The sequence below is a fragment of the Hippoglossus stenolepis genome, chromosome 2 (genome assembly GCF_022539355.2).
Source record: "Hippoglossus stenolepis isolate QCI-W04-F060 chromosome 2, HSTE1.2, whole genome shotgun sequence".
NCBI classification, from domain to species: domain Eukaryota; kingdom Metazoa; phylum Chordata; class Actinopteri; order Pleuronectiformes; family Pleuronectidae; genus Hippoglossus; species Hippoglossus stenolepis.
Genome location: NC_061484.1, coordinates 23,212,505 through 23,238,552, shown reverse-complemented (window position 1 = coordinate 23,238,552; position 26,048 = coordinate 23,212,505). Strand labels below are relative to the sequence as shown.

The window sequence follows — 26,048 nt, the reverse complement described above, 5'->3', positions numbered from 1 at the left end:
CTCTTTTTCCAATCAACTCCCTCTCCCTCCAACACCAGAGGCCTCCATTCCCCACTGCTTTGCACTCCCCCTACCACAGCTCAGAATCACTCGACTACCTGTCTGGCCTCATGCCCAAGACCCTATCGCCCACCCCCTATGTCCCTAGCGGAGCTAGCGGCACAGCCGGTGTGAGCATCGGTGGCTTCGTGTCACCCTCGGCTTCCCCCGTGTCAGCTCTCAGCCACTACTCGTCCTCCACGGCGGGTCTGCTGGACGAGCTGCAGATCTGTAGCCTGGACTCACCCGGCTCCTCACCCACGCCATCGCCCACCCTCAGCCATGTCTCAACCTACACGTCCACTGCTGGCCCTGACGATGCGCTAACAACCTCTGTGGCCTCCACTGCTGCAACAGCCACTGTCACTAACGTAATTATCCCAACAAGTCACTGCTGTAACACACATTATCAAAACCAAATGGTTCCTTCTCTCCTCCCAACTCATTCGGATGGCTGAGCCAAACCTCCACAGAAAGCGTGATTACTACCAAGTTTTACCTTCCACTAACCATCACCTGCAGCCTACCTGTTTAAACTCTGCCCACTCTGTTCCCTTATTGTGTTACTGTCTCTGTGCTCATTAGAACGTTGTGTCTCTGTGTGCTTGTCTGCATTTCTCTTTGTTGTGCCTTTTTTGCAATCCAGTGCAATTACGCTGTCTCTTAAGGCCATTTCGCATCAAAAATTCATGAGACACTTCCATTGTTCAGAGGAGTTGCGGCAGGGTGAAGCCCCCCCGGTGCAGGTTTAAAGACTGAACTTGACTGCTGAGGACTAACAGTTATATTTCCTGTCAGATCATAGTATATATTATATATATTGACCTGAGAATAGATGCATGAGGATGTGTCGGAGAACTAGATTTTGGCATAGTTTTGCATTGCACTTTGTTTTCCCAGTTATACGAGACTGATTGAACCTGATCGGTCATTTTGTTAAGAGCTGCACTATTTGGTCTGACATTCGCTTGTTCTTCGCAAAGTAATTAACTTGTTCACTGTCAAGTCTGTCAGAGGTTAATTGCATTGTCCCTGTTCTCTCCTCGCCACAATTCCTGTTCTCAGCCTTAAGGCTCATTTATGCTGCCTTAATGTGGCAGCATACTTCCGTGCCTCCTTAAGTTGGCATGGTTGTTTAGCAATACATCCATTAGAGGGCAGCGCAGAGTGGAGAATAAACATGGCGACGGTGGAGGAGAATGTGATAATGTACCTGCGAAGTAGCATCATATAGACGCCAGTAGTTTCTCATGTCCTATGATCGTCTCGCTTGAACTATTGGCAACACTGACCCCCATGGTTTTCTGGTGGTATTGCACCGTTTTGTCTTTTTCGGCAATATCCATAATCTTTGAATATACGTATCGAACGGTGAGCATAAATGATCCATTCACATGAGCAGCTGGACTCTGAGATATTCAGCAGAATTTGTCAGATGCTGATACAGATATCTGAAACTAGGATATGTTGTAATGACCAGCGGCAAATTCTTAGCTTGAGTTTGTAATCACAGTAACTAATCTACTCATGGCCTTTGTTGCTTTATTGTTAGTTGATCAGTTATAAATTGGTTGTTTTGTGTTTTTGGGCTTTCTTGAATCTTTTGATCTGAACTCTGAGGCCTTAAAACTGAAATCCTGTGTCTTTATCCTATCGTCAAATGGAATCATGTCTCTGTGTAATATAACCATTAGGATGTCTTGTTTATGTCGCTACTAATTTATTCTGAAATGTATCTGAATGTGAAGGAGTTGTCCATGTTTACTGTCGCTGTTTTTAATCTCTGTTCTGTTTTAGAGTGAAGTGATTCAATAAGTTCCCCTTTCCCCGACTAACCGTTCTTACATTCTCACTTCAGATTCAGCACTTCTATGAATCCTATCAGATCCAACATCTGTCCATATGTAACATCTATTCCTATGCCAGACTTTGTTCTTGCAATAAGATGACTCATTTCCTTTGATTTAAACACATCTTGACGTTAAAAAACTCATTCTTTATAGTAGATCTACAAGATCAAGTTCACTATTGTACATTTTGTTGCTATTTGTGAATGGCAGACTTACTGGCTCCGTCTCTGGTTTGTGGGTCACTCTTAGGGCCAGGTCCTCTCTCACGCTATGAATGGAAGCGCAAGCCATCCACAGAGACCCCTGTCTCCCCCGTCCTATCCTCCTCTCCCCGCCTCACTGCACACTGGGCTCCAGAGACAGAGCCGGAGTTCGGGTGAGTCACTCTTCTTTTGTCCCCCCCTTCATTTCAGCCATGGATACAACCAGTAATTCTTTGGTGATTTCTCTGCTCGCACAGAAGACATGATTAGGGAAGTTGTTGCACCGCATTGCAAATACAGTACAAATAAAATACAAATACAGACAAAGAAACACAAAAACAAGAACATCATCAGCCACATTTTACCTTTCTGAAATGCAGAGCTGACGAAAGTAAATCAAATGCATCTTAATTCAAATAAATACCCGACTTTGTACTAAAAGTGCAAGAATTTGTTTGGAGTGCTGCATGTGTGTTCCTGGAGTGGGCTCCCTCAAACAGAATTGCTTTGTGAAATCCTAGTCTTAACAAATCTGAGCGCCAATGGTGTCACGCTATGCAATCAACATCTACTTCATGCTCATAAGTTGAAGTTCAAGACTTGTCTATTGCCATTTTAAGCACCACTCAAGGGACCTTTGTGAATTAATCTCGCGCACAGTGTTGGGATAGAAATCTCTTATTGGTTTACAAGTTGTGATTTGTATATCTCCAAACTGCAGGACTGTAAGATTTTAAAAGCATTTTTCTGATTTAGGGTCGACTGTAATGTCTCTTTCCTCTCTCTCTCTCCTCTTCCCTCCTGTTTCCAGAGGGCAGAGAGTCTGTCACCAGAGAGTCTGTGGTGTTGGGCCACACCAGTTTCAGCAGCACTGTGCCCATTGCCTCCTTCTCGGAAGAAGAAAAGAAGGTCTCCATCATTAAAGCCCCTCATTATGAAGGCATCGGCCCCGTGGATGAGTCCGGCATTCCTATCGCCATCCGCACGGTGAGGTCAAACGTGCACAGAATGAAACGCACTCAGTTTGGTAGTGTAGCGTAGCACAGGGGTGTCCTAAGACCCATTTCTGTTGTCTTGACATGTGATCAGGCTCATGAGAGGGGATCACTCTCAGCTGTCAGCAGCTTTTGAGCCCATATTAAAGGCCTTGTCTCTCCCACTCGCACTATCAGTATCTCTGTGTGCTAGTTTCAAAGATGAGCTCAGACAGGGTCTTTTGCTTTGGCACCTCAAGGTCCCTCCTGCCAACTTGTCAGTGTGTGTTATCTCTGTTAAGGGTTTTCTCGTATTAACACTTGCCTCAGTTATCCAATTTCTGTTAGAGTGAGGTTTAAAGGCAGACATGCGAAACCACAGAGTGAGAGAAACGAGAAGAATGAGAGATGGGCAATAAAAGTAAAAGAAAAGGTGAAAAGGGGGCAAAGAAAAACCCTGAAAGAAGAAAAACAAAAAACAGATGCTCCTCATTGTGAGCAGACAAACATTTTTGTGGCCACTCTGTTTGGTAACCGTGGAGAGGGAAGTGGTAATTGGACTGTCTCTGCTACATGCACGGTAACACACACAGACTCACTCTGACCGGAGTTCAGACACTGCTACTGAATAAAGAGCGGATTAAGTCTCTCTGCCATTTGATGGCTCCTTTTTGAAGTGGCCATTAGATCTATACAGTATAAACAAAGACACATACCAGGGTTTCTCCTGGCACAGAACCAGAGCTCGGATTTTCTTTTCTTTTTTTGTAGCTCCGTCTTCGCCATGAAACCAAATCTGTTGACATTGATTTCTGAAAGTATGCACAATCACAACATGCACATTCATATAAAAACAGACTGCTGCAGTAATTCATGAAGTGACTGAATGTTTGAATATTGTAACTGATGTATGCCGAGTATGTGTAAAATCTGAAATATGCACTAATTGAAACACATAATCAGATTTTGGGTTTGCCGTTTGCCCCTAATCACATTTGATTGGATCAATTTATTTGTCCCAGAGTTTGAGATAATTCTTCCAAAATATTGTAATGTTTCACTTGAGAAAAGCGAAGGAAGGAATTTGATGTAAAAAAATAATATGAGCTCAGCATTTGCTAAAATCACATTACAGAGAGTGTAGATTCATCTTTTATAGACGATTTCTTTTAAATTCTTATGGATGCCTGAAAAAGCTGAGTGCGTTTTTCTTTGCTCAGTAATGTCCCATGAAACAGTGGGATCCATACAGTTTCCCCAGTTGCTGCATTTCACGGCACATAAATCTTAATGATTATTTCTCTCTCCACAGACGGTGGATAGGCCTAAGGATTGGTACAAAACTATGTTCAAACAGATCCACAAGGTTCACAAAGCAGGTAAGTCTGCACAAAATGAGCAAGATGGAGAAATTACCCTCTGTTCAATGTGATTTGATTGTCACATTATGGGAGGAATTTGTTGTGCATGCATGCTGCTTGTATGCATGTGCATGTCTGTATCTGTGTGTGTGTGTGTCTTAGCATACCGGTTCTTGTTAAACTGAAAGACCCAGAGAACCTCGGAGCCAGAACTCATTAACTGCGAGCGAGCGAGCGAGGGAGGGAGTCTGAAGAGGAGGAGGTTATTGAGAGAAACTCTCTAATAGGAACAGAGCTGTCCTGGGAAATCTGCTCTAATTTTGTGGGCCTGACAGAAGCACACAGTCAGTACAAGGCTTGTTTGTTCTAAACAGCTCAGGCTTCTTCTGCCGCAGCACAAACACACAGACACAGACACTCGCAGACTCTTTCTGCAGGCTACATCTGCAGGCTTGTGATGGTCTCTTTGATGCATCGCTGAATTCCCCCGCTGAATATTCAAATCTTCCAGTGGATTTATAAAGCAGTTCTCCAGTCCCACACAAAGTCTCTGTCTGTTGAGTATCACCTCCTGTAGTATTCAAGTGTGCAGCTTCTTTCTTTGCAGGAACAGCATTTGTGGGTCTGATATTCAACCTTTTTACCTTGAAACAGTAGCTTCAAAATAGATTTGATGGTACACTGAGAATGGAGCCTCTTTAATTCTCTCTCATTCCCGTTCCTCACCCTGAACACCAGCTCAATATTGACTCTCAGCCAAGGAGCCCTATGGACCAGCAAGTTGAAGAGTTAAGCTGAACTTTAGATCAGCTAAAAAGACTTTGAAGTTTTTCTAAAAACAGAAGGAGGAAACTTTTGAAATATGAAGAATTCAACACAAAGTTTGGTGGATTTGTTACAGCAGCAGCTCTTTTGGTTCAGGAAGCCGGGGATCCTGGGTAATATCCACCGCTCAGGTGTGTTTCAGTTCAGTGAGTGGGACGACACAACTGATTGATAGACTTTGTTTCTTTTCTATAAGAAAATCACTGAATCACTCGGACAGGGAGCCCAACAGAATTCACCACCACATGTGGCTGCAGAGGGCGCTGTTGCTCAGTAAAAGTTACATAGTGTTTCTTTAAATTTAAGCTAAATAAGACATATTACAAAAGCAATGATTTTGAATAAGCTGACAGAGGAAAAGTGGATTTTGCTGCTCGGGTTGTTTTTTTTATGCTTTCCAGGGTGAAAATGTGTCACTTTATTATTTTGTAAGTCACTTTAATCCAACTAAAGGCCCCATTCTCCTTGAGGAAACTTCAAACCTGTATCATAATAATCAGGTTTTATTCTGTTCTCCTACAGACGATGACTACTCTGACACATACAACGCAACTTATGCTGTCATTAACAATGGTGAGATCTACTTTATGTGTAACCACAGTTGTACTTCACACTGTAAGTCATGTGTCATCTCCTCTCTGGCCTGCTCTGCCTTATTACTTCTCCTTGCTGATGTCTCCCTAATGTCGTCCTTAACAGATGACTACAGCCTTTCATCCACCGCCGCCACCACCATGGCCCACCCGGCTCCCCGGACACACACATACAGGCCGCTGTCCAAGAGCCCCTCAGACAATGGAGGACACCTTGGTCCTCGAGAACCTTCTCCGTCCCCTGTACCCCCACCACCTCCACCCATGCCGTCCCTCCTGCAGCTGAGGGCCAGAGATAGCGACCGCGAGAAAGATTCCCCAGACATGTAAGAGGAACTTTCATTAATGAAGTCATACAATATTTAAAGGGCTCTCCCCTCCCCAAGTCCTAATAAATATGAATTCTTATTTATTAATCAGTCAATGTTATTCTGTGAATTATGTAATTAACATTTTTTATAAACAATAATTGTGTCTGGTTGTCTTTTGTTTTTTTTGTATCAGGAATGAATGGGGTCCTCCTGACAGGAAAGTTGACACACGAAAGTACCGCGCGGAGCCCAAGAGTATTTTTGAGTACGAGCCCGGGAAGTCCTCTATTTTGGAGCATGAAAGACCAGTGAGTACTTTTTTACATATAATTATAATGAATATTAAAACTTTCCCTTTCAAAATGCTGTGAATAGTTGTTATCCATTATAATTTCACTGCCTTTCTTTATCTTTCATTCACCTGTGAGGTCTGCAGGCATTAATCTGGAGTCAGCTCAGCCTTTAAGGATTATTTTATGTTACATGATTTTATTCAGAAGATGTGACTTTCTTCCCCAACTGGTTTTACAGTAATGTCTTTGTGAAATATTCAAATTACTGTGATAGTGAATTGATTCGGTTGCTATTTTTTTAATGATGGTTGTATTTGTTAAAAAGATTATAAACTTAAATTCTCTCGTTTCGCTCCACTTAAAGTTGAAGACATGAAACTAAACATAAAGATGTGAACTGAACTAACACAGCTACAAATTCGTTTTCGTCGTCATTACTGTGTTAATAATATATTTTCCTATAATGGTCTTTTGCGTGGGCTCCGCTTCAGACACAACGTGGGCGGTAAAAAGCGAAGGTTATCAGTGATGCATCCTGTAGTGACTGTTCTCTTCTGCCTGCTCAGTCTGTGTGGGGTGAATAACGAAGCAGACGACAGAGATAATTATCTTGTAGAGGGGAGGGCGAATAAAATAATAGCCATGGGGTGATCTGTGATGAGGACATGATAATGGAGAACCTGTTCCACATGAGGTGTTATGAGGGAAAACAGAGTGAAAAGAAAAAGCTTTTTGTGAAGAATTCACAGACGTTGGACATGATGACTGCAGAGAGCGCGCTCCGGGGACAATAATGCATGAGTCAGCCCCTGATAGACGGAGGTAATAAAAGGAGAAAGCCATAGAAAAGTAGAAGTGAACCCACGCGGGCTAAACTGCTGTCGGAGACTCTTAATGTATGTTGTCTGTTCACTACCTTTTCTCTTCGTTCTCTGTGGTCGGAAATGGCACCAACAAAAAAAAATGTCCTTCTCGGGTGCTGTCCATCTGGGCAATTTTTGAGTCGTAGGAAGCAAAAACATTGTTCTGCCATCCTGTTCCATTCTCTCCGTCTACAATACTTGTGCGGTTGCCAGTGTTTGCTCCAGGCCTCACTTTTTTTTTTTTACAGGCTGACACATTTGTCTCAAACCTGAATTTTTTTCTGTTTTAGCTCGAGAGATGTAACACAACAACACCCACATAACATCTCCTGGCAGTGTTTCATTTGGCATGAAACTCTCTGTTCTGCTGGGGCTGGGGTTAGAAAGAGCAGACAGAGGAGTAAAGCACTGCATCGTCTCTACAGTTTAAATAATAGTAAACCTCTTGTCTGAATGCCAAAGTCTGTAAATGCAAAAAAGTAGAAAACTGTGCGAAGTTTAACCATGCAACATAAGAGAATAGATAAATAACTTGGTGCACAGCAGTTACCATTGTTTTTTTGGCATACCTGCCTATTCTGCTGCATGTAAATACTTAATATCTCAGCTGACTCATCTTATTGCAGGTTGATTTTATACGAAATCGTTCTCGATATGATTCACAGAATGAGCTGGGTGTTGATCTTCATCTTCATCGTCATCCATCAACAGAGATGAACTTTGGCTCACTTAAAGCAATTTGTCTGTAATTTACCAGACACGCAACCGCGGGGGGTGAAGAATTTTATTAGCCGGTATCAATTAATATATAACAAGGCATGGGGTAGATAGATAACTTATCATCTCAGTCCTTCACTCTAAAGGAATTTGCCCCATGTGAGATGTGATAGGGATTAAAATAACCAAACAAAAGTACAGTCTTCTCCTTATTACCTCTGCCCAGTAGGTTATGCTTCGTTTGTTTGTATTTGTTCATTTGTTAGTTAGTTGGCAGGATTATGTAAAAACCACTGGATGGATTAACTTTAAACTGAAAGGAAGGATGGGATTAGGGTCAGTAAAGATTTCTGAGCAGATCTGGATCATCAGCCAGATTTTTATTTATTTCTTTGACTTTGCGAGATAGATAACATTGTGTTTTTTCACCATTTGCATTGATTTCTCAGAGAACTCAGAGAAATATATTATTGATCCTTGATCCATTAAATGAAGACAGGACCATAAACCACTGACCTGGCTTCATTGTTCATATATCTAGGTAAAAGGTCACTGAGAGAGCAGGTACTGTACCTCAGCCAAGGCCCAACAGATGAAACCATACATCCAACACTCGTCATTCCCCTAAACATGCCTGATCATTTTAATCAAAATCCATGAATTCTTCTCTGAGAAATTTACGAAAATTATGGAAAATGTCCTAAAATGTTACTGAAAATTTAAAAATGAATAGGTTCCTTCCTGACCCATTCAACATCCTTCCAACGTGTTTTGTGTGGTTAACCATCCAGGAGATTTTGCGTAATCCTGCTCACAAGCAAACAAGCAAAGATGAAAACATAACCCCCTTGGCGGAGGTAATGATTTGTGTCTGAAAAAAGAATCAGGCCTGTTTAGGGGACTGATTTTTAAGAGAATGGGAAATTTGGTGCAGATCTAAATAAAAATCTAGTGAAATGAACCGTGTCATCATGGCGGAGGCACAGTACCTGCTCTCTCAGTGACCTTTTACCTAAATATATGAACAATCGGGCCGGGTCAGTGGTTTATGATACTGTCTCTATTTAATGGATCAAGGATCAAGGATATCTTTATTATTTCCGAGGGATAATTTGTTGTGCAATCAGCAGAATTCACACATCCACCAAGCATAGAAAGTGACAGCAAATAAATGAATAATAATTATGACATACTACAATCTAAAACCAGTGTAACAACCATCAGTAGTTTGATAATATAATAGTAGTATTATCAACTATTTCCTATACACTTCACCATCAGTTATGTGGCAGTGAATGTAGCACATGGGTCAACTGGACGTCTGCCCATGTAGAAGAGTCTAATCAGGTCTTTTATAAACAGTTGTGTAATACATGCGCCTTCTTCCTCTTATTAAATGTGATGAGCTCCCCTGCTGTAAATTTTAATAATGAGGTTTGTGTTAAATATGTAATTCTCAAGGTAACATGCTGATTTTCATGAGCTGTCACCTGTACTGTGGATTATCATAAGACTGCAGTAATGGGATTCTCTCCTGGAATTTGCAGCCTCATTAAAACTTAATTGCACGTGAAATTAATATCAAATCAGAAGGGCCGGGGTGTTTAAATTGTCTCTTCAGACTGTGCATATTAGATTATTCCGCGTATATACAAGTCTAATCACGATTGAACGCTGTCATATGCACACTCTCTAAAGTTTTAGGATTACCACCCAAAGCAAAATCATTAGACAAATGGGTTTTGCTTCGTCACGTTTTGTCCTCATTCTAAATCACAGTCCTGGTTCATCCTGTGCCCGTCTCCCTGTGCCACTTCCTAACCATGAGGTCCGTGTCTCTCTCTTGTGTGTGCCTTCTTTTCCACACTCGCTTTTCTTCTGTCTCTTCTTCTCCCTCCTCTCTCTCTGTCACTGTCGTGCTTTCCCAGACCTATGATGACATAGATTTAGAGAACGAGCCTTGGTATAAGTTCTTTTCCGAGCTGGAGTTTGGGCGGCCGGTAAGTCAGGGCCATAGCTACTCCCTCAACCACAATCCTGCCGTACAGGCACACACCCACTTTGTCCCACCCCACCCAGGATTTTCTTAATATGTGTCTCCACCAATAGTCTGGGTGTGGCTAGTTGTTTGGGCATGTGGTACTTGTTGGGTGCTGTGACTCCCCCCCCCCCTCACCCTTATGACAGGCTGTGTTATGTCTTTGCGTTGCTGGGGTTTTTGGTCTGGTGGCTCGTGGGCACTGAAAAGACATGTTTATTTTAGCTGGTTCACTATAGAACTGATATTTGCTCCCAAATTATCAGGAAAATCAGTAAAAAAAATAAATAAATAAGCTGTTGTGCTTTTAGAACTGCAAAGGACAGTCAGTCATTAACTTAAATAAATATGCAGAACATTAATGAATATGCAGTTTACAAGTTTCAAAACAAACTTTGTGCAGTTTCTCCTGCATCTCATACACATGCTGTATCTTTTAATCAGCCTTTTCTTCAGTTATTCATTATCATTATTTATTCATTTCCGCTAGTATTTTGTTTATCTTCATTTCTGTTAGTATGGAGAATTACTCTGTTTACCTTCATGCCAAAGGGCTTCAGTACCCTCTGCTGGATGTAAGTGGTAACACCGCCCTAGTGGCTCAGGGCAGGGGTTGCCTCTCGCCACAGATCTGGGATCAAATTACCCCCCAACCTGACTGATTTACAAAGCGTCATGAGGAGACGCCTCTGTCCATGCCAGAGCATGACATCAGGTGATCGAGTCATTGGGCTTATTCACAACGTTCAGGTGAACATGTCACACATGGAACCAACACGACTTTGTGTCCCAAAGGTCATGTTGAGCCGCGTGTTGACATTTCTACCTGCAACGTTCTGAATGTTTCACAAATCACAGAATAAGCCTTTAGAGTGTAGATGGTTTCCCTCCGTGCACTGACTGGTCCGGCAGGGACAGAATCTTGCAGTGTGTTTTTTGAGTTGTGTTCTAATGTTTGCACTCGTAAACCAACACTAAGTCACGGCATTTGATTCACTGCACTCTCCAACAAACACCGCAGCTTGTGCTTCACTCGGCTTTCTGCTTCACAGCTTCCTGTCACACTCTGCATGTGTGTGTGGTAGATGGGCACATTTCTCTATGTGTGTGTGTGTATGTGTGTGGTTTAAATATAGTAGGTAGTGATGCAATTTATTTTGGCATTGATATAGTGTTAATATATTGAGATCAGCAGTAGACTGTGCATATGACTGAGTGTGTGTGTTATGCACAGGTGTGTGTTTATATGTGTAAGTGTGTTAGTATGTATAGCGTGTGTGCACATGTGTGCGTTGTACATGCAAAAGCACATGTGCAACACTTGTGAACTAGCCCATCTCTGTTTACTCAGATTTTCTAACACGTGTCACTCTCTCACCATGTTTCTTTTTTTTTTGTTTTGGGTTTCTCCCCCCCCATGATGTCACCACTGCTTCTCCTCCTTCACCTCATCTTCACCCTCCTCCTCCTTTTCCTCCTCCTCCTCTTCCTGCTCACTGCTGCTGCTTGGGGCTCAAGCCTCCTAAAAAACGACTGGATTATAATCCAGACATCTCCGCCCGCCAGCGCATTGAGGTAATCTCACATTCATGAGTGTCAAGAGTTTTTAATCTCACAGTTTCTAACCAATGATAGAAAACAACACTGACGTTAGATACAGTTGTTTTAAAAGTGAGTTTTGATGTGTGTAGCATCAATGCAGTTTGATCTCATTTCAACATGTCAGCCATTCAAAGCAATATGAATGTGTCCTTGCTTTGTGAAGACTGTTAAACATATAAAATGCTTCTTTGTTTGGAACTGTATGAAGATCTGCAGGTTGTGTTGTATACAGACAGATTTTACTCCTCGTCTCTTATCCTCTCTCTTCGGGAAAATATGAAGCTCGAGATTTTTTGGCTCAAAACACAATTTTTTCATTTATTATGTATTTGATGCTTAGAAGCTCCTCCAACAGACCCTTGCAGTTCAAATGCATTAATCATCCTTTACTACTAAGACCCATTCCAGCTGATCCATGCCAGGTTTTGCCGGGGCAGCATTTGCCCCCTGAGCTGAGTTTATTACATCCTTTCCTATATCACCTTTACCATCATCCTCCAGAGCTGCCCAAGAGAGAGCAGGAATTTCCCCTCAGCGTTTATGCCGGTAGGCCTCTTTGCGTTCAGGTGTGCCATGTGGAACCAGCTTCCACCGCACCTTACGCTGGGGGAGTGTTTTGAGTGTGGCACAGCATCAACCGCATGCAGGCTGTGCATTGAGAGCTGCTCTGCCTCCAGTCTTTGTTCCTGCGGAGCTCACTTTTCTCTTTTGTTGTCTGCCCTATTTCAGACGTCCCTGCACATCGCTCCCGCTGACAAGGCTCTGGAGAGACCTGCGAGGTAACCTCTGCTTCTTTTATTTTCCTCTGCATCATCCTCCATCCCCCTCCCCCATCCTCTCCACAGCACTGGCCCATGTTGTGATTCAGCAGCGGAATCAAAACTCTGCGCTTTCTTGCCCCGTCTCCGGTGCAAATAGCCTCAGTGGCTGCTGTCACTGAGGATTTGCAAAGATTAGTGTTTGTCTTTATTTTCTTTTGTCACCAAAGGCTTGGTGCTTTGCAGCTCACTCTCTCTAACTGAGCCAGAATAAATTAACCCAGCAAATCCATTGATTCTGCCCTTCACCTCCTACCCGTCCCTCAACCCCCCTCCTCTTCCTCCTCCTCTCCTCCTACTCCCTTTCACCAGTGGCCTGCTTATTCAGTCGCATTTTCCTCGGTGAACAGAAAGGGCAGAAATAGGATGTGATGAATAGGCCACTGAATAGGAAGCGCACTATTTTGAATAAGGAAAGTTACAGTGACTCAGTCTGATCTTTTTGCATGAGAGTAACTATCGGTGGGTTGAATTAATTTTCTCATCTTTCAAGCGTAAAAATGTTTTATACAATTTTCACATCATAATTTAATTTGCTCATAATTCACCTATTCTATTCAAGGATTGATGACACAGGAAATAAAGTAAATACCTGAAAGCGTGTGTGTGTTGTTTGTCTTCCAGTGCTGCCAGCGACTACAGGAAGAGAAGGAAGTCGGAGCCGTCAAGTTCCCAGGTGAACGCTCCGTCTCAGAGCAGAGCTGCAACTTCCCCCAAACCAGTGGATGCCTACAGACCCAGCAGCAGCTTAAAGAAGAACGTCATTCGTTCCTCACCATCCTCGCCATCCAGAGCCAAAGGTACACACACACAAACACACACACACACACAAACATCTACCTTTCAATGGATTATTTTTCTCTCTTTCTTTCCCCGAGCTTGTTTTTCCCCAAACTGTCATAAACGTTTTGCCTTCTCACTCTATAATGTCAGTGTGGTGAGGTCATAAGTTTCCTTTGTTGGTTGGAAGGTGAAGAAAAAAACTTCAAATCATCTTTTTTTCAACCCCAGTTTTTCTCCTCTAATTCTTCTCCCTCTCCTCACCTCTTCCGCCTTTTTATCAGGTATTTTTGCTTAACCTGCTTTCCTCCTTCTTCTCTCTCACCACGCTGCTTTCTATTGGACATCTGAAAGGTGGGGACGCATGCAACATGTATTCAAACAGTTTGACCTCCCCAGGTCCACATCCGGGCCCCTATGTGCCCCCTGTCCCTTCTGACTCTGTTCATTGCCATGAGGACGGGAGCCCGGATGGCAGCTCCTCCTCCAAGCAGTCTGTCTACTGTAAGAACAGTTGGCCGACAAAACGCACGGATTCCGAGACATGGACCGGTGCGGAGGAGGCGCCGCCCTCCTCTGGCAAAATCAGGTCCCGCAGCTGTGATGACTTACTCAGTGACGGGCATTCTGGCTCAGGTGGGCGCAATGCCCCCCGCTCAGAAAGTGCTGGGTCACTGGTGTGTGATGGGAATCCCTCAGGTTCAACTGGATCCACTTCCACTCGCTCATTACCTCGACTCCACCGGCGACGGGCGCATGATTCACCAGGCTTTCTGCAGCTCTATCGTAAAATGCATCAGATTGATCGAGCTCAGCTGATCCCGTCCGATATCATCCGCTCAGTCCGGGCTCGTATCCTGGATCTGGAGCGCCAACCTCACCTGCTTCGGCACCGCCTCTCCCCATGGACACCCTCATGGGGCGTGGAGGTGCCTACCGATACGGTGCCAAACCGCATTTCTGAATATGAGCGCCTTATTCAGAAATCCAAATCCATGCCCAACTTGGGTGATAGTGAGGGGCCTTCAGGCACGACTACACCAGGTGGCTCATCATCCCGAGCCAGCAGCGGTGGTGGTGCCACACCCATTTTTCCAAAACGCCGTTTTTCCATAGAATCTTTACTAGAAGAAGACATCAAGAGCAGCAGTGGACCAGTACCTCATACCATGGATCCCTTACATCGACCTCGTAGCCCACCTGAGGGCCAGCCTCGTGGGCCAGAGCCACGCCATCTTCGGTCCTTTCCTGCTCCTCCGATCCCCCAAATCCCGCAAGCCAACCCAGACTACTCTGACAGTGAACAAGACGCCATTGCGTCAGACCTCAGTGACTTCATCCAGGTGGAGGGCTCCTCTTTTTGCAGTGAGAGTGACTTTGACCATTGCTCACTAACCTCCTCTGAGAGCTTGTACGGCTCTTCCTCCCTTCACCACCACCACCACCTCCGTCACCTCCACCACCATCACCACAGCCACCAAGCTGGTCACCAGAATGTGGGGCAGAGTCAGGGGTACCAACACCGCCACCTCATCAGCACCTGCAAAGGCCGCTGCCCAGCTTCTTACACCCGTTTCACAACGATGCTTCGCCATGAGAGAGAACGAGCGCGTCAGGAGCACCAGAGACCTCCACAGCCGAGCCGCGGCAGCCATTCCCAAATCCAGAGCTCGCAGTCCCAGCAAGCGATGTCCAAGCTGGCCTTCCTGGTCAGCCCAGTGCCTTTCCGCAGGAAAAAGGGCTCACCACCTACCTCTAAAAGAATCAGTGGTGGCGGCGGTCGAGGCAGCAGGCCCAAGTCAAAACAGGACATTTACGAAGCACTAGATGAAGCGCTGAGAGACATATATGAGCACATTCAATCAGAGAGAGGCCAGAGAGGCACCCGGGCCCCTGATGACAGCATCCTGAGGAGAATACTGGCTGAACTGCTGCCAAACGTGCCTGAACGAAGCTCCTCATTGCGGGGGAGGAGGGGGTGTTGGCAGGGGGGTCACTCTTCCGCATCATTGTACCCAGACGGGAGCCCCACGGAGAACGCCTCGTACAGAGAGGATCCATCCACACCGCGGCTACAGTCACCAATCAGTGCCTGTTACGGACAGCACTTGGACACCTCAAACAATAATGAATATGAAGAGGAGCAGGGCAATGGAAATGGTATCTGTTATTCAGGTGGAGATAATACACATACTAACACACAACTTTTCACATGTACACTTTGTCATGTAACCTGTCGTACCTACACATAGTTGTATTCTACTCAAACATACATATTTCAAAAATATACATTCCACATACATGTATGGTAATGTCTCTTTCAGTGTTGCCTGCGCCTGTTGCCCCATCGTTCCCCTTGTTGTTCAGCCAGTACACATTACTATGCATCTCTATGTATTTATATGAAGACCTGTTGACTGTAAATTCTCAAGTAAAACCTGTTTCTTAAATTCAGTGTAAAGCTACTGTCAAAGGAAACGTAACACTTCCTGCTGATGTTTCACATTAATGATATTCTAGGAAAACGACCGTTTGAGTTTTTGAAGGCTTTTATTTTGAAGCATGTTCAGGAAATGTTGAGTTTAAGTGACAGTACTTAAATGCTAAAACAAAATGTCAAAGTACATAAAAATGGAATTATTAGTGAGAACAATATGTCTGACTTTCTTATTGTGCAGAAGAAAAGTTCAGATAGTTGTGAAATATTTTTAAATATACTTCAGGAGAGTGCCTGGATTTTAAGATACAGAAATATTTGAGAACTTACGGTGTATTTCTCTGGGTCGAGTAAATAAATGTGAATATTGTTCTTTTTGTTTTTAATTTCAATATTGTTTTTTGGCTGTATTATTTGTCTGTGTTAAAAATGGAATCTGTGGAGTCATTTTACTGTCCCACAATCATCGTATCTCCCTCAAGCCATTTGCTATTGTAAATGGTTGTCATCACATTTCGTTGGGCTGTTTTCTCCCTGTTTCATTTTGTCTTCATCTCTTTTGAAGGACTGCACGTGTCACTTTGTGTCAGATTGTGGCAAAAGTCAAATCCCTTTGTTTTTTCCTTTTGGAATGGAAATAAAACTCAGCCATTGTTTGACCCCAAGCCTTCATTCCCTCCTTCACCTGTAGGAATGACTTCATCACTGTTCCATTCTGCACTTTCCCCCGAAACTAATTTTTTATATTTGGTGCATGATTGTAGTTATTCTACCCCTGTGACCTTTTGGCATGTGTCTCTACCAATCATAGACCAGGATGTCTCCAGGAGTTATTCCACAATGGACGGACGCCACACGCCCCAGAGTACAAGAGCTACTCCTGACAGAGAGGTACAGCATTGAAGTTGATGTTTAATACTCTCAGCACCTGGTTAGAGATCAGCAACATTAACAGAAGCAGTATATATGTTCAATGTGTGACTGTGCAGCACCAATAAGCTTAATTTTTATACATAATTTATATTAAAAACATATAAGCATATTAGCTGGCACAATACACATATTAAGTAATATGTAATGAATGGTGCTTGGCTCTACAAACACATTTTTTGTCAAATTTACTCTAAAAGCTGTGTTTTATGTTATAGCTGCTTGCCGGCTCTCTTTCTCTCACTCTCATCTCCTAGGTCTCCCATAAACAGATGACACAACTTATTCTGTTCTCTCTCCTCCATCAGAAACAGCCTGCAAAAGCCATTTATGATTTTAAGGCACAAACAGCTAAGTGAGTACAGTGAGTTCACGGGGCACGGGGGGGCAACGGAGTGAGGCTCTAACGCATGGATATGTAACTGCACATCTGGACTTGCTGCTACACATGTCGCTATTACACGTTGTTCATCGTTTCCTGCATAAAGTTTCTTTTGCTTCTTAAAACAACTTAATTGTTAAATGACATCTGGCTGACTTTATCTTCTTAATCTTTTTTTAAATGTTTGCATGAGTTAATCTGACGCCGCATCTCTTGTTTTGCTTTGGTCGCCGACATTCTGTCTCATTCTTCTCTCTCTGCTGTGAGAACTGTTTGTGTCTTGTTCAGTTCATATCTTCCTTTCCAGGCAGTGGAATCAAAAATGATATGACTGTGTTACAGGGAGCTGACATTTAAAAAGGGTGATGCGGTAAACATCATCAGGCAGATAGACAACAACTGGTATGAGGGAGAGCACCGAGGACGGGTGGGGATATTCCCCATATCATATGTAGAGGTAAATGCGCAACTGATACATCAATCTATATGTTGGTCCTGTGGTTGTGTCAGTGCACATTTGTGTTGTTTAAATGCATTTAATATATCTCCTCTAACTCAATATGCACATCTGTTTACACACACACACACACACACACACACACACACACACACACACACACACACACACACACACACACACACACACACACACACACACACACACACACACACACACACACACACACACACACACACACAGAAGATGCCGTCCACAGAGAAGCAGCAGCCGATCCGTCCTCCTCCGCCAGCACATGTCAGAGAGATCGGAGAGGCAGTGGCTCGCTATAACTTCAATGCGGACACCAACGTGGAGCTGTCTCTCAGAAAGGTAGCCTCCCTAATACATTTAAGTAAACAGCTGCATGCAACACAACTTTATAACCACATGCTGTCAGCATAGCAGGATGTAAATCTTTTCAAATCATGTTTTTTTGAGGTCTTAAGGCCATAGATAAAGATGTTATCCATCCTGTTGTTTCAAAACTGGTGTTTAACAACATGTGTATGTTGTGTTTGCTTGTGTGTGTTTAGGGTGAGAGAGTCATTGTGGTAAGGCAGGTGGATCAGAACTGGTATGAGGGCAAGATCCCAGACTCAACCAAACATGGCATCTTTCCCGTGGCCTACGTTGACATCATCAAGCGCTCCCCGTCCAAGAGCTCCGACCACCACATAGACCTGCGTGGGCACCTTGGCCAGAGGACGCCAAGCAGTACATCCAGCAAGGTAAGGGAATCACTACAATATCGTAAAAATACAATAAACCAATTGAATTTCTAGTTTTCAATTTGTTTTAAGTTTAAAATAATGATAAACCACCTAAATCTTCTTCATAAAAGTGATTGATAGTATTTATTGTGAACAGCGTTGTTTATTTTTAATCAACATTTCAAATGCAAACAATTTACATCCTATGCAATGTTTTAAAAATGTCTACAGACATAAATAGACAAGCACAGAAACTGTACTTTGTATAGATTAGTTTATAAATCACACTCTGTTCCTTCTCCTTCACTTTATCTTCATGGAGCCTTTCTGCCATCTACCTCCATCCTCCACCACCCGTGACCTCCCCTCCCCTCACCCCTCGTTGAGAAGGCTTGACCTGCAAGCCGTCACCAACGAGTGGCTGTCCCTCACTCTGGACACGACCGCGTCCACACCAGCTCACTCCCGCACGACCACCCCTGCACCGCCCACACCCCCCCCTCTTCCAGTTTACTTTGCACCTTCTCAAGCAGCTCACGAACTTAAGACACCCCTGTCCTCACCCTCGCACTCACCTGCACCGACACAGAGAGGCTTTGCTCTTCCGCCCCAGTCATTTTCCAGAAATCCACCTTTTAGAGAAATGAGACTCACCCCAGCTGTTCAGCCTTTTCCCCAGCCTCCTCCTCCTCCTCCTCCTCCCGCTCCTCATCCTGCTCCTCATCCCTCACTCATCTCTCCACAGACTGACTCTTTTCTCCAACACAGCAGCAGCAGGGGGTGCACTGAAACAGCCCAAATGTTCCACACTGCTAAGCCAGAGGTTTTGTTCTGCACATCACCAGAGCCAGTAAAGTCACCCACACAAATGTTGTACAAGTCAACTGCACCAGTAAACAAAAGTACCACAATGCCCGACATTGAGCTGCAAGTAAAAGATCCTTATGACGAGCTGTTGTCCATGATCTTGGACGATTCTACCAGCACAGATGACATTGGCTTTTCGAGATTGTCTCCGATAGATTCTCCCCCAGCTACATCCACCGATGAATCCCAGAGTAGGTTTAAGTTAAAAGCAGAAGAATCCCATCACCCGGTGGGGAAACCGCCAGCGCTCACTCCAGCCAGCCAACCAGCAGGCGGCGTTCGTTTAGAGGTGCTGTTTCACAAGCCTGTGACGATGGAGCCACTGTCGGTCGCCTGGGGAGGGCAACCGAAAGGTTTGAGTGAGGATGAACCGGTGGAGTCTCAAAGGCCGCCGTCGGTCAGGGGGAAAGGATTCACTGAGTTGTTCATTGAGGAAGAGGATGAAGCTTTAGAGGAGAAAGAGGAGGACGTTAGAGTTTTAAATGAAAGACTCAGTCCACAGGTAGAGCATGGTGTGAGCTGCCTCTGGTGAGGGACATAGAGGAAAATCATTTTGATTGTAGAGAAAAATAGACCTCCTTTTGTGCTCTCTTACAAATATGTAGACAAAAATATCAGTGTATCTGGGTTTCTCAGCGTTTAAAGCTGATTCATTTACTGGCAAATAAATTATACTTTTATTTTGAAATCACCCCAAAATGCTGTTTCTTTCCTTTTTTCTTACCCAGTTACACATTAAATTATAGAGTGGGGATAGTGTGCTGATGCAATGTTTGGGATAAAAGAGAAATCCAGAGTTTTTTTTAAATATCTTTAATATATTAAAGTCTTTTCCTCCCTGTCCCTTCTGGGCTTCAGTGAAATACAGCCACAGTGGAATTTAAGGATTTCTTTAGTTAGTGTCGTGTGTTTTAGCCTCAGTATTGATGTGTTTGTCATTGCCTCCATAGGCTGATGTCTCTCCACCCACCCCGACACGACTCTCTCACCCCGGCGTCTCCTCACCCTCTATACCACCACCTCTGACCACCTTACCGCCTCCTCCTCCTCCGTCTCCTCCTCCGTCTCCTCCTCCTCCTCCTCCTCCTCCTCCTCCTTCTTCTTCTTCTTCTTCTTCTTCTTCTTCTTCTTCTTCTTCTCTCCCTCTTTATTTACTCCTCCTTCGCCCTCTTCCTTGCGTCTGCACCAGCGTGATCAACCGCCCCCTACATCTCCCCTTGTCCCCTCGGCCCCCCGTCCCTTCCTCACCTCTCAACATCGCCCCTGCCTCCGCTCTCTCCACCTGTCTCGCCACCTCCTCCACTCCCCTCATCCCTCTCAAATCGCTCCCTGTCCGTCTCATCCGGTCACGTCCTTCCCCGAATCAGAGTCGCCTTTACCCCTGCCCCCCCGGTCTCTCCCTAAACCCACCTCTCCTCCCCCGACTCCCCCCATGGTACCCCATCCAGGGCATAGGTCTCCCAAGGTGAAGGTAAAGCTGGAATGTGGAGACGACTGCTTTGATTTTGATTGCGTGTGTGTGGTGATAAATGATAATACGCTTCCCTATCTGAGAAATTCTGATCAGCATTTTTTGTTATTTTTGGTTCTTATAGACTAAACAATTAATTAAAATATCCTGAAAGAATTCTAAATATTGAAATAATCGTTAGTTGCAACCAACTGACTTGAGACTAATTTGTGTTTTGTGCACTAACGTTCAATGGACTGGTGGAGAACCTTCTTGAGTTAGTGTGTGTTCTGCTCGTGTTGGTTGTACCGTGATGTGTCGGCACTGGCATGGTGATGGTGATGATGGTGTTTTAGAGCATGTCATTGGCCTGCAGTACGTGTGTTCAGCTGCGGGCTGCTGTTGTGGTTACTGTCGGAGATTATAGGTGTGTTGCCTCTGGTCTTTCTGCCTGTTAAGCAGGATGCAGTTGTCGGTGGTAAACCTCCCCGTAGCCCCATCTTGTTCCGGAGGTCCTATCTGTCATCCGTTAGAGGTCGAAGGGTAGGGGGGGCATGTCTTCACTCAACCATGCAATTACTGTACAAGTAACATGAGGGATCACCACACTTCACATCAAACACATACATGTAAAACTGTTTCTATTTCAAATGTAGTTTTCCTGACTGATGGGGAGAAATTAAACTCCTCAAACTGTAACCACAGCAAATAACACATTTTAATTCACTGTCGGTCTGTGTTTCTCTGTCTCTCTCTATCTCAGCGATTAGTCCAGGATGCTCTACATGGCGGAGGAGACCCGTAAGTGATATTTGTTATCATTGAGATCAGGAGTATTCTCACAGTTTCCTCTGAATTACAGTTATCAAATATAAACATGCCTCTTTTTCTAATAATATGAGGATTGATTTATCAGGGTTACAGTACGTTGGCTCTAATCCTATGTGCTTTGTGCTGTATATGCATTCAATGTAGAAATATTGCTGTTGCCAAAGAATATAGAGAAGGAAAATACTTACTAGTGAGATTATTGTTCTTAGTGCAGCGTATGATGGATGTTAGCTCACAGTGAGTTTTTCCAACACAGGTACCAGGCCGTGTACAACTACACGCCTCGCAACGAGGATGAGCTGGAGCTGAGGGAGGGCGACATCGTGGATGTGATGGAGAAGTGTGACGATGGCTGGTTTGTCGGTAAGAGGACGGAAAAATGAGCAGTTGATCTTAGCTACCAGAAATAAATTCAATTTCTGCAAATAGTAAAACATTCACTGTGATGAGATCAAAACATACATGCCCGATTATTGTATTAAATATTTTTTAAATATGTGCATCTACATGTACAGTGCAGCATCAGATCAATTGGCTCTGATTGAAAAGTATTCTGTGACCTTTAGATGGCACTGTTGTCACATCACATTTTAATCACATCATTTTCTGAAGAAGTCAACATGATCTCACTGGGCATAATTTAATTTTTATACACCTCGAGAGCCTTGATCATTTTAACCTTTACGTTGTTCTACAGTAAACTTTGTCCTCTAAAAATGTTTTTAAGTGGTTGAGTGTAATCTCCTCTGTTGGCTGATCTCCAGTCTGCAGAGAGTCGGTTACAACTGCTGCCAAGTTTCATCGAGCGTTTCAAACTCTGCCAATCTCACTTTACTGCTCTTTGTTTCTGAAGGGACGTCTCGAAGGAGCAAGTTGTTTGGAACCTTCCCAGGAAACTACGTGAAGCAGCTATAATGATGATTCCACACCCCCGCCCTCCTCCTCCTCCTCCTCTTCGCCTCGCCCCCTTCTGTGACACGTTCATCGCCCTCAGCACAGCACCTGCAGGACGCCGCCTCCCCACAGTGCTCAGCAGAGACCCGTCGCACATCGCGTTCGCTCGTACGTGCGGCTCGTTGGCTTCACGCGAACAGAACTCTTTAGCTCTAACTCGCCATCTTTAACGGAAGACTTCTATAAGATGCTGTTGTTTTTTTAAACCTATCTTTTTATCCTTATTTTTCTATCGCGGAGAAAAAACCCAAACCTTTGTGCTCCGGTCAGTGACCTTTAACTTTCCACAGCGATGGAATGACAGCGAGGCAGCACGAGGCAGTGATGCTTTTCTTTCTGTTTCAGCTGTTTAAGGGCAGTAAGATCACCGCTGTCACCTTTTTTTATCAGATTTTTTTTTGGTGTATATTTAACTTAAAACACTTGTCACATTTCATTTCAGTGTTCAATCACAAAGATCGACAAAGACGTTGAGTACAGAGAGTGTTGCACAAACGGTATTCTGTCCGCACGTCTGTTTCATGGACTGTGTTGTGGGGCTTGCAGCCAACACGGTGCATCAAAAAGGTAAAAGGAGTAACATGTGGAGCAGACATGTGTGTGTTACCCCATGTATTGATCAGTACATGTATCATACTCGTGCAAATATTTTGAATATTGCAAACGAGGAAGTAGAAAAATATAGTATTGAAACTCTTCTACTGTCTGTCCAAACATAATCCATTAGATTTCAAGTGTAACATTTGAAAACAAAGATTTTTCGTCTCCACACTAGGTTTGATGCACTTTAACGCAATTTTAACACAACGTTGTGTTTCTGTTTTGTTTCAAATTTCACTTCTGATTTCATACACCAGAGGTCGCCATGACTCTGGGGCTCATTGGGGGGAAAGTGTATGCAAAAAGGTTACCGACCTTTTCTAGGTATTATATTTATTAGAGGAACGAACGCTGGTCAAACTACGTGATGAGATGATTTTAGAACATGTTGCTCTTTTTAACATATTCTAACAGCAGCAAGACCCACATTTGAAGGAATGTTATTTTATTGTCAAGTGTCATTGTCCAGATCATAGACTGTGTATGAAGAGGGATGAGCCCCCCCCCCCGGAGCCAGAGTCTGCTCAGTAGACATCAACACAAAATTTGTAGATAAGATATAATATGTTTACAAATCCATAAACCACCATAAACCTCCTCTACAGGTTTTTCCTTCAGTTCAGACACGGTATCCAGGTCCCGCTGATGTGCGCATTCGACCAATCACGAGTCTCGGATGTCAATCATGATGTTTCACCCAATTTTGAAAGCATCTAACCAAAGTTGAGCAAGTGTGACGAGCACGACCCAAAATGACAAGAACCATCTTTTAGATAAATGTATTTGACACGTCCCTTTGACTTTTTTAGTGCGGCTCATGTCCCATCAACTAACACGGAGGAGGCAGGGTTAACGAGCTGTACTGCAGGAAGCCACTAGGGGGGGCAATTGAGACGCTTTGGCTTCACTTTTGGGGAGCTGTCATGTCGTCCATCTCTACATATATACAGTCTATGGTTCAGACAGAGACTGATGTTATGTTGAATTTATTTAAGTCTGTTACTATATGAGATAGAATTTTATCGAAATAACTTCGGTCGTGTAAACTGCAGTTTTTCTTCCCACTAGACGTTGGTTGGCGGCTTCTTTTCCGAGTCCGAGTGAATAGGTAGCGTGTCACTGTTCATGTGTTTTATAAACCATTTGGAGTTATTGGCTAATCTCCATCTTAGCTTGTCACGCACAGCGAATGATCAGTTTTTACTTGTCATTGTTTTGTTTTCTTCTCATTTTTGTGTTTTCACGAAAGACGGACACTGACAACAAAACCAATGTTAAAGCACCTTAAAGTATATTTTGTTTCATCATCCGTTGTCCTCCATGTCACCCCCCCACCCCCACCCACCCACCCCCTCACTGTCATCCACTGTTTCCGATGGTGTGAGAACACTTGGTGTGTTACGTGTGTGTGTGTGTGTGTGTGTCTGTGGTGTTTTTGTAAGCCTTTTTTGTATGAGAGCTGTAAAATGGCCAACATCCACTTTGCTTTATAAACTCAGCTTTTTCTCACCCACCATCATATTCGGTTTCCTCTCCTTTCTTCACCTGTTCGTCACCGGTGGTGCTAATTTTCCACTTTGTGTATCCCCCGGCGTTAGGCCTTTATTTCCCCCTGCTCCGGTTCTTTGTTGTTTTCAGAGTCAGTGACGTATTTAGACTGAAGTTACTGTAGGTAGATTGAGTTGGTGAATTGCTGCCTTACGTCCAACTCCCAAGTTTAATAGCCATGTATATGTGAGCCTCTTCTGTGATGCAAAAAAAAAGAATCATTTATGCATTAATGTAGTGTAGAAAACATCAGGACAGTGTTTGACCGTGTGCACATAAACTCAACAGTGATGAAACTTTCAGTAAGCATCTAATCTGCCTCTCATGCGACAACCGGGGGGACAGATTTGGACTGAGGGCATTTAATTGACTCCTGAGATGTTTATACATATAACGAAAGTGTAAAATCTTCTATGTTGTTCATGTTAATATCCAGATTCCATGCACACACTTGGACCTAAGTATTTCTACAATATCTTAGCAGTTATTGGATGGTTTTATGGGGCTGTATTGCTAATAAAATCACGCTGGTAGATTAAATATTTCAAACTTTTTTACTCCTGTCAGTTTAACAGATGAGAAAACTCTGGTGTTTAACCCCTTTACTTCTTTTTCTGCTCCCAGCACTGAGGGTTGGTGTCACACATTCACGTGCCTGTTTCACGCAATTCCACTTGTTCACAGTTGGTGGCGGTATTGTGCCGGTTGAAGGGTCCTCCCCTGGAAGCTGATGTATACAAATGCAGGTTTCAAAACATGAAGTGAAAACTCATATTACAAATTCATTGTAATCAAGTGAAGTTTGATTACAATGGAAACTACTTACAAGACTTTTATAAATATTCTGATTTGTGACGTTTGATGGTAACAACCTGATAACACAGGTTATATATATTTTACTTATTGTCATCAAATCCATGAAAAAAAAAAAAAACATTTCATTGGTCCATCGTACTTTAAGATCTTCACTTTGCTCAAAGTCCATTTCATCCTGCTGGTGACACATATCGATAAAAACATTTGGTCACTGCACTTTTTTAAAGTTAAACAGGATTTATTCATTGTGAGTTTTGGTCTTTTCCTTGAATTTCTTAACAAAAGCAAAAATATAACTTTTCACCAGACGAGGCGCCTTTAACGCCATGTTCGCAACGTGTGACATCACTAGTGGGTGTGGTCAAATGTGCAACACACTGGAAACTTTCAAAATAGAAACGCTACATGCTAACGACATGTCTAAATTTCAGATTTATCAATTAAACATAGGTTGAGTTCAGTTTTTTACGGAATTTTATTAGAAGAAATAGAACAAGTGCACAAACATGTTCAGTTAACACGATGTATCTTAGAGATTCTGGCAGATGAGTGCTTCATCAACTTCGCTGTGAAAACCCTCCACAGAATAAGATTTTTAAAGCTGTGTACGCAGATGATGGATTTATTTTTGTATGCTTTTTTTTTTATTCCTTCACCGGTTAGAACTGGCCCCTTGTTTCACTTGCTTGATGGAAACTTATCTTGATGCAGGTCAGTGCTGACGTACATATAAACATAACAAGCCTCTCTCACAGTT

At 43.4% G+C, this 26,048-nt stretch overlaps 1 protein-coding gene across 2 annotated transcripts in view; it reads left to right on the top strand.

The window, feature by feature from the left end:
- Positions 1 to 25,015, top strand: part of sorbs2a (sorbin and SH3 domain containing 2a) — a 47,779-nt gene extending 22,764 nt beyond the window's left edge. The window contains exons 8-27 of one of the 2 annotated variants that reach the window (XM_035173802.2): positions 39 to 410; positions 2,139 to 2,265; positions 2,904 to 3,079; positions 4,379 to 4,445; positions 5,775 to 5,825; positions 5,952 to 6,171; positions 6,350 to 6,464; positions 9,958 to 10,029; positions 11,586 to 11,642; positions 12,399 to 12,448; positions 13,112 to 13,287; positions 13,622 to 15,442; positions 16,516 to 16,595; positions 16,892 to 16,989; positions 17,359 to 17,473; positions 17,717 to 17,845; positions 18,049 to 18,243; positions 21,306 to 21,343; positions 21,630 to 21,736; positions 22,227 to 25,015. In XM_035173802.2, coding sequence (XP_035029693.1) covers positions 39 to 410; positions 2,139 to 2,265; positions 2,904 to 3,079; positions 4,379 to 4,445; positions 5,775 to 5,825; positions 5,952 to 6,171; positions 6,350 to 6,464; positions 9,958 to 10,029; positions 11,586 to 11,642; positions 12,399 to 12,448; positions 13,112 to 13,287; positions 13,622 to 15,442; positions 16,516 to 16,595; positions 16,892 to 16,989; positions 17,359 to 17,473; positions 17,717 to 17,845; positions 18,049 to 18,243; positions 21,306 to 21,343; positions 21,630 to 21,736; positions 22,227 to 22,288 — 4,128 coding nt within the window. In that variant the 3' untranslated portion in view covers positions 22,289 to 25,015. Of the gene's footprint in view, positions 1 to 38; positions 411 to 2,138; positions 2,266 to 2,903; positions 3,080 to 4,378; positions 4,446 to 5,774; positions 5,826 to 5,951; positions 6,172 to 6,349; positions 6,465 to 9,957; positions 10,030 to 11,585; positions 11,643 to 12,398; positions 12,449 to 13,111; positions 13,288 to 13,621; positions 15,443 to 16,515; positions 16,596 to 16,891; positions 16,990 to 17,358; positions 17,474 to 17,716; positions 17,846 to 18,048; positions 18,244 to 18,615; positions 18,756 to 21,305; positions 21,344 to 21,629; positions 21,737 to 22,226 lie in introns of those variants that run through there. The other variant, XM_035173813.2, reaches the window with a different exon arrangement.
- The last annotated feature ends 1,033 nt before the right edge of the window (positions 25,016 to 26,048 follow it).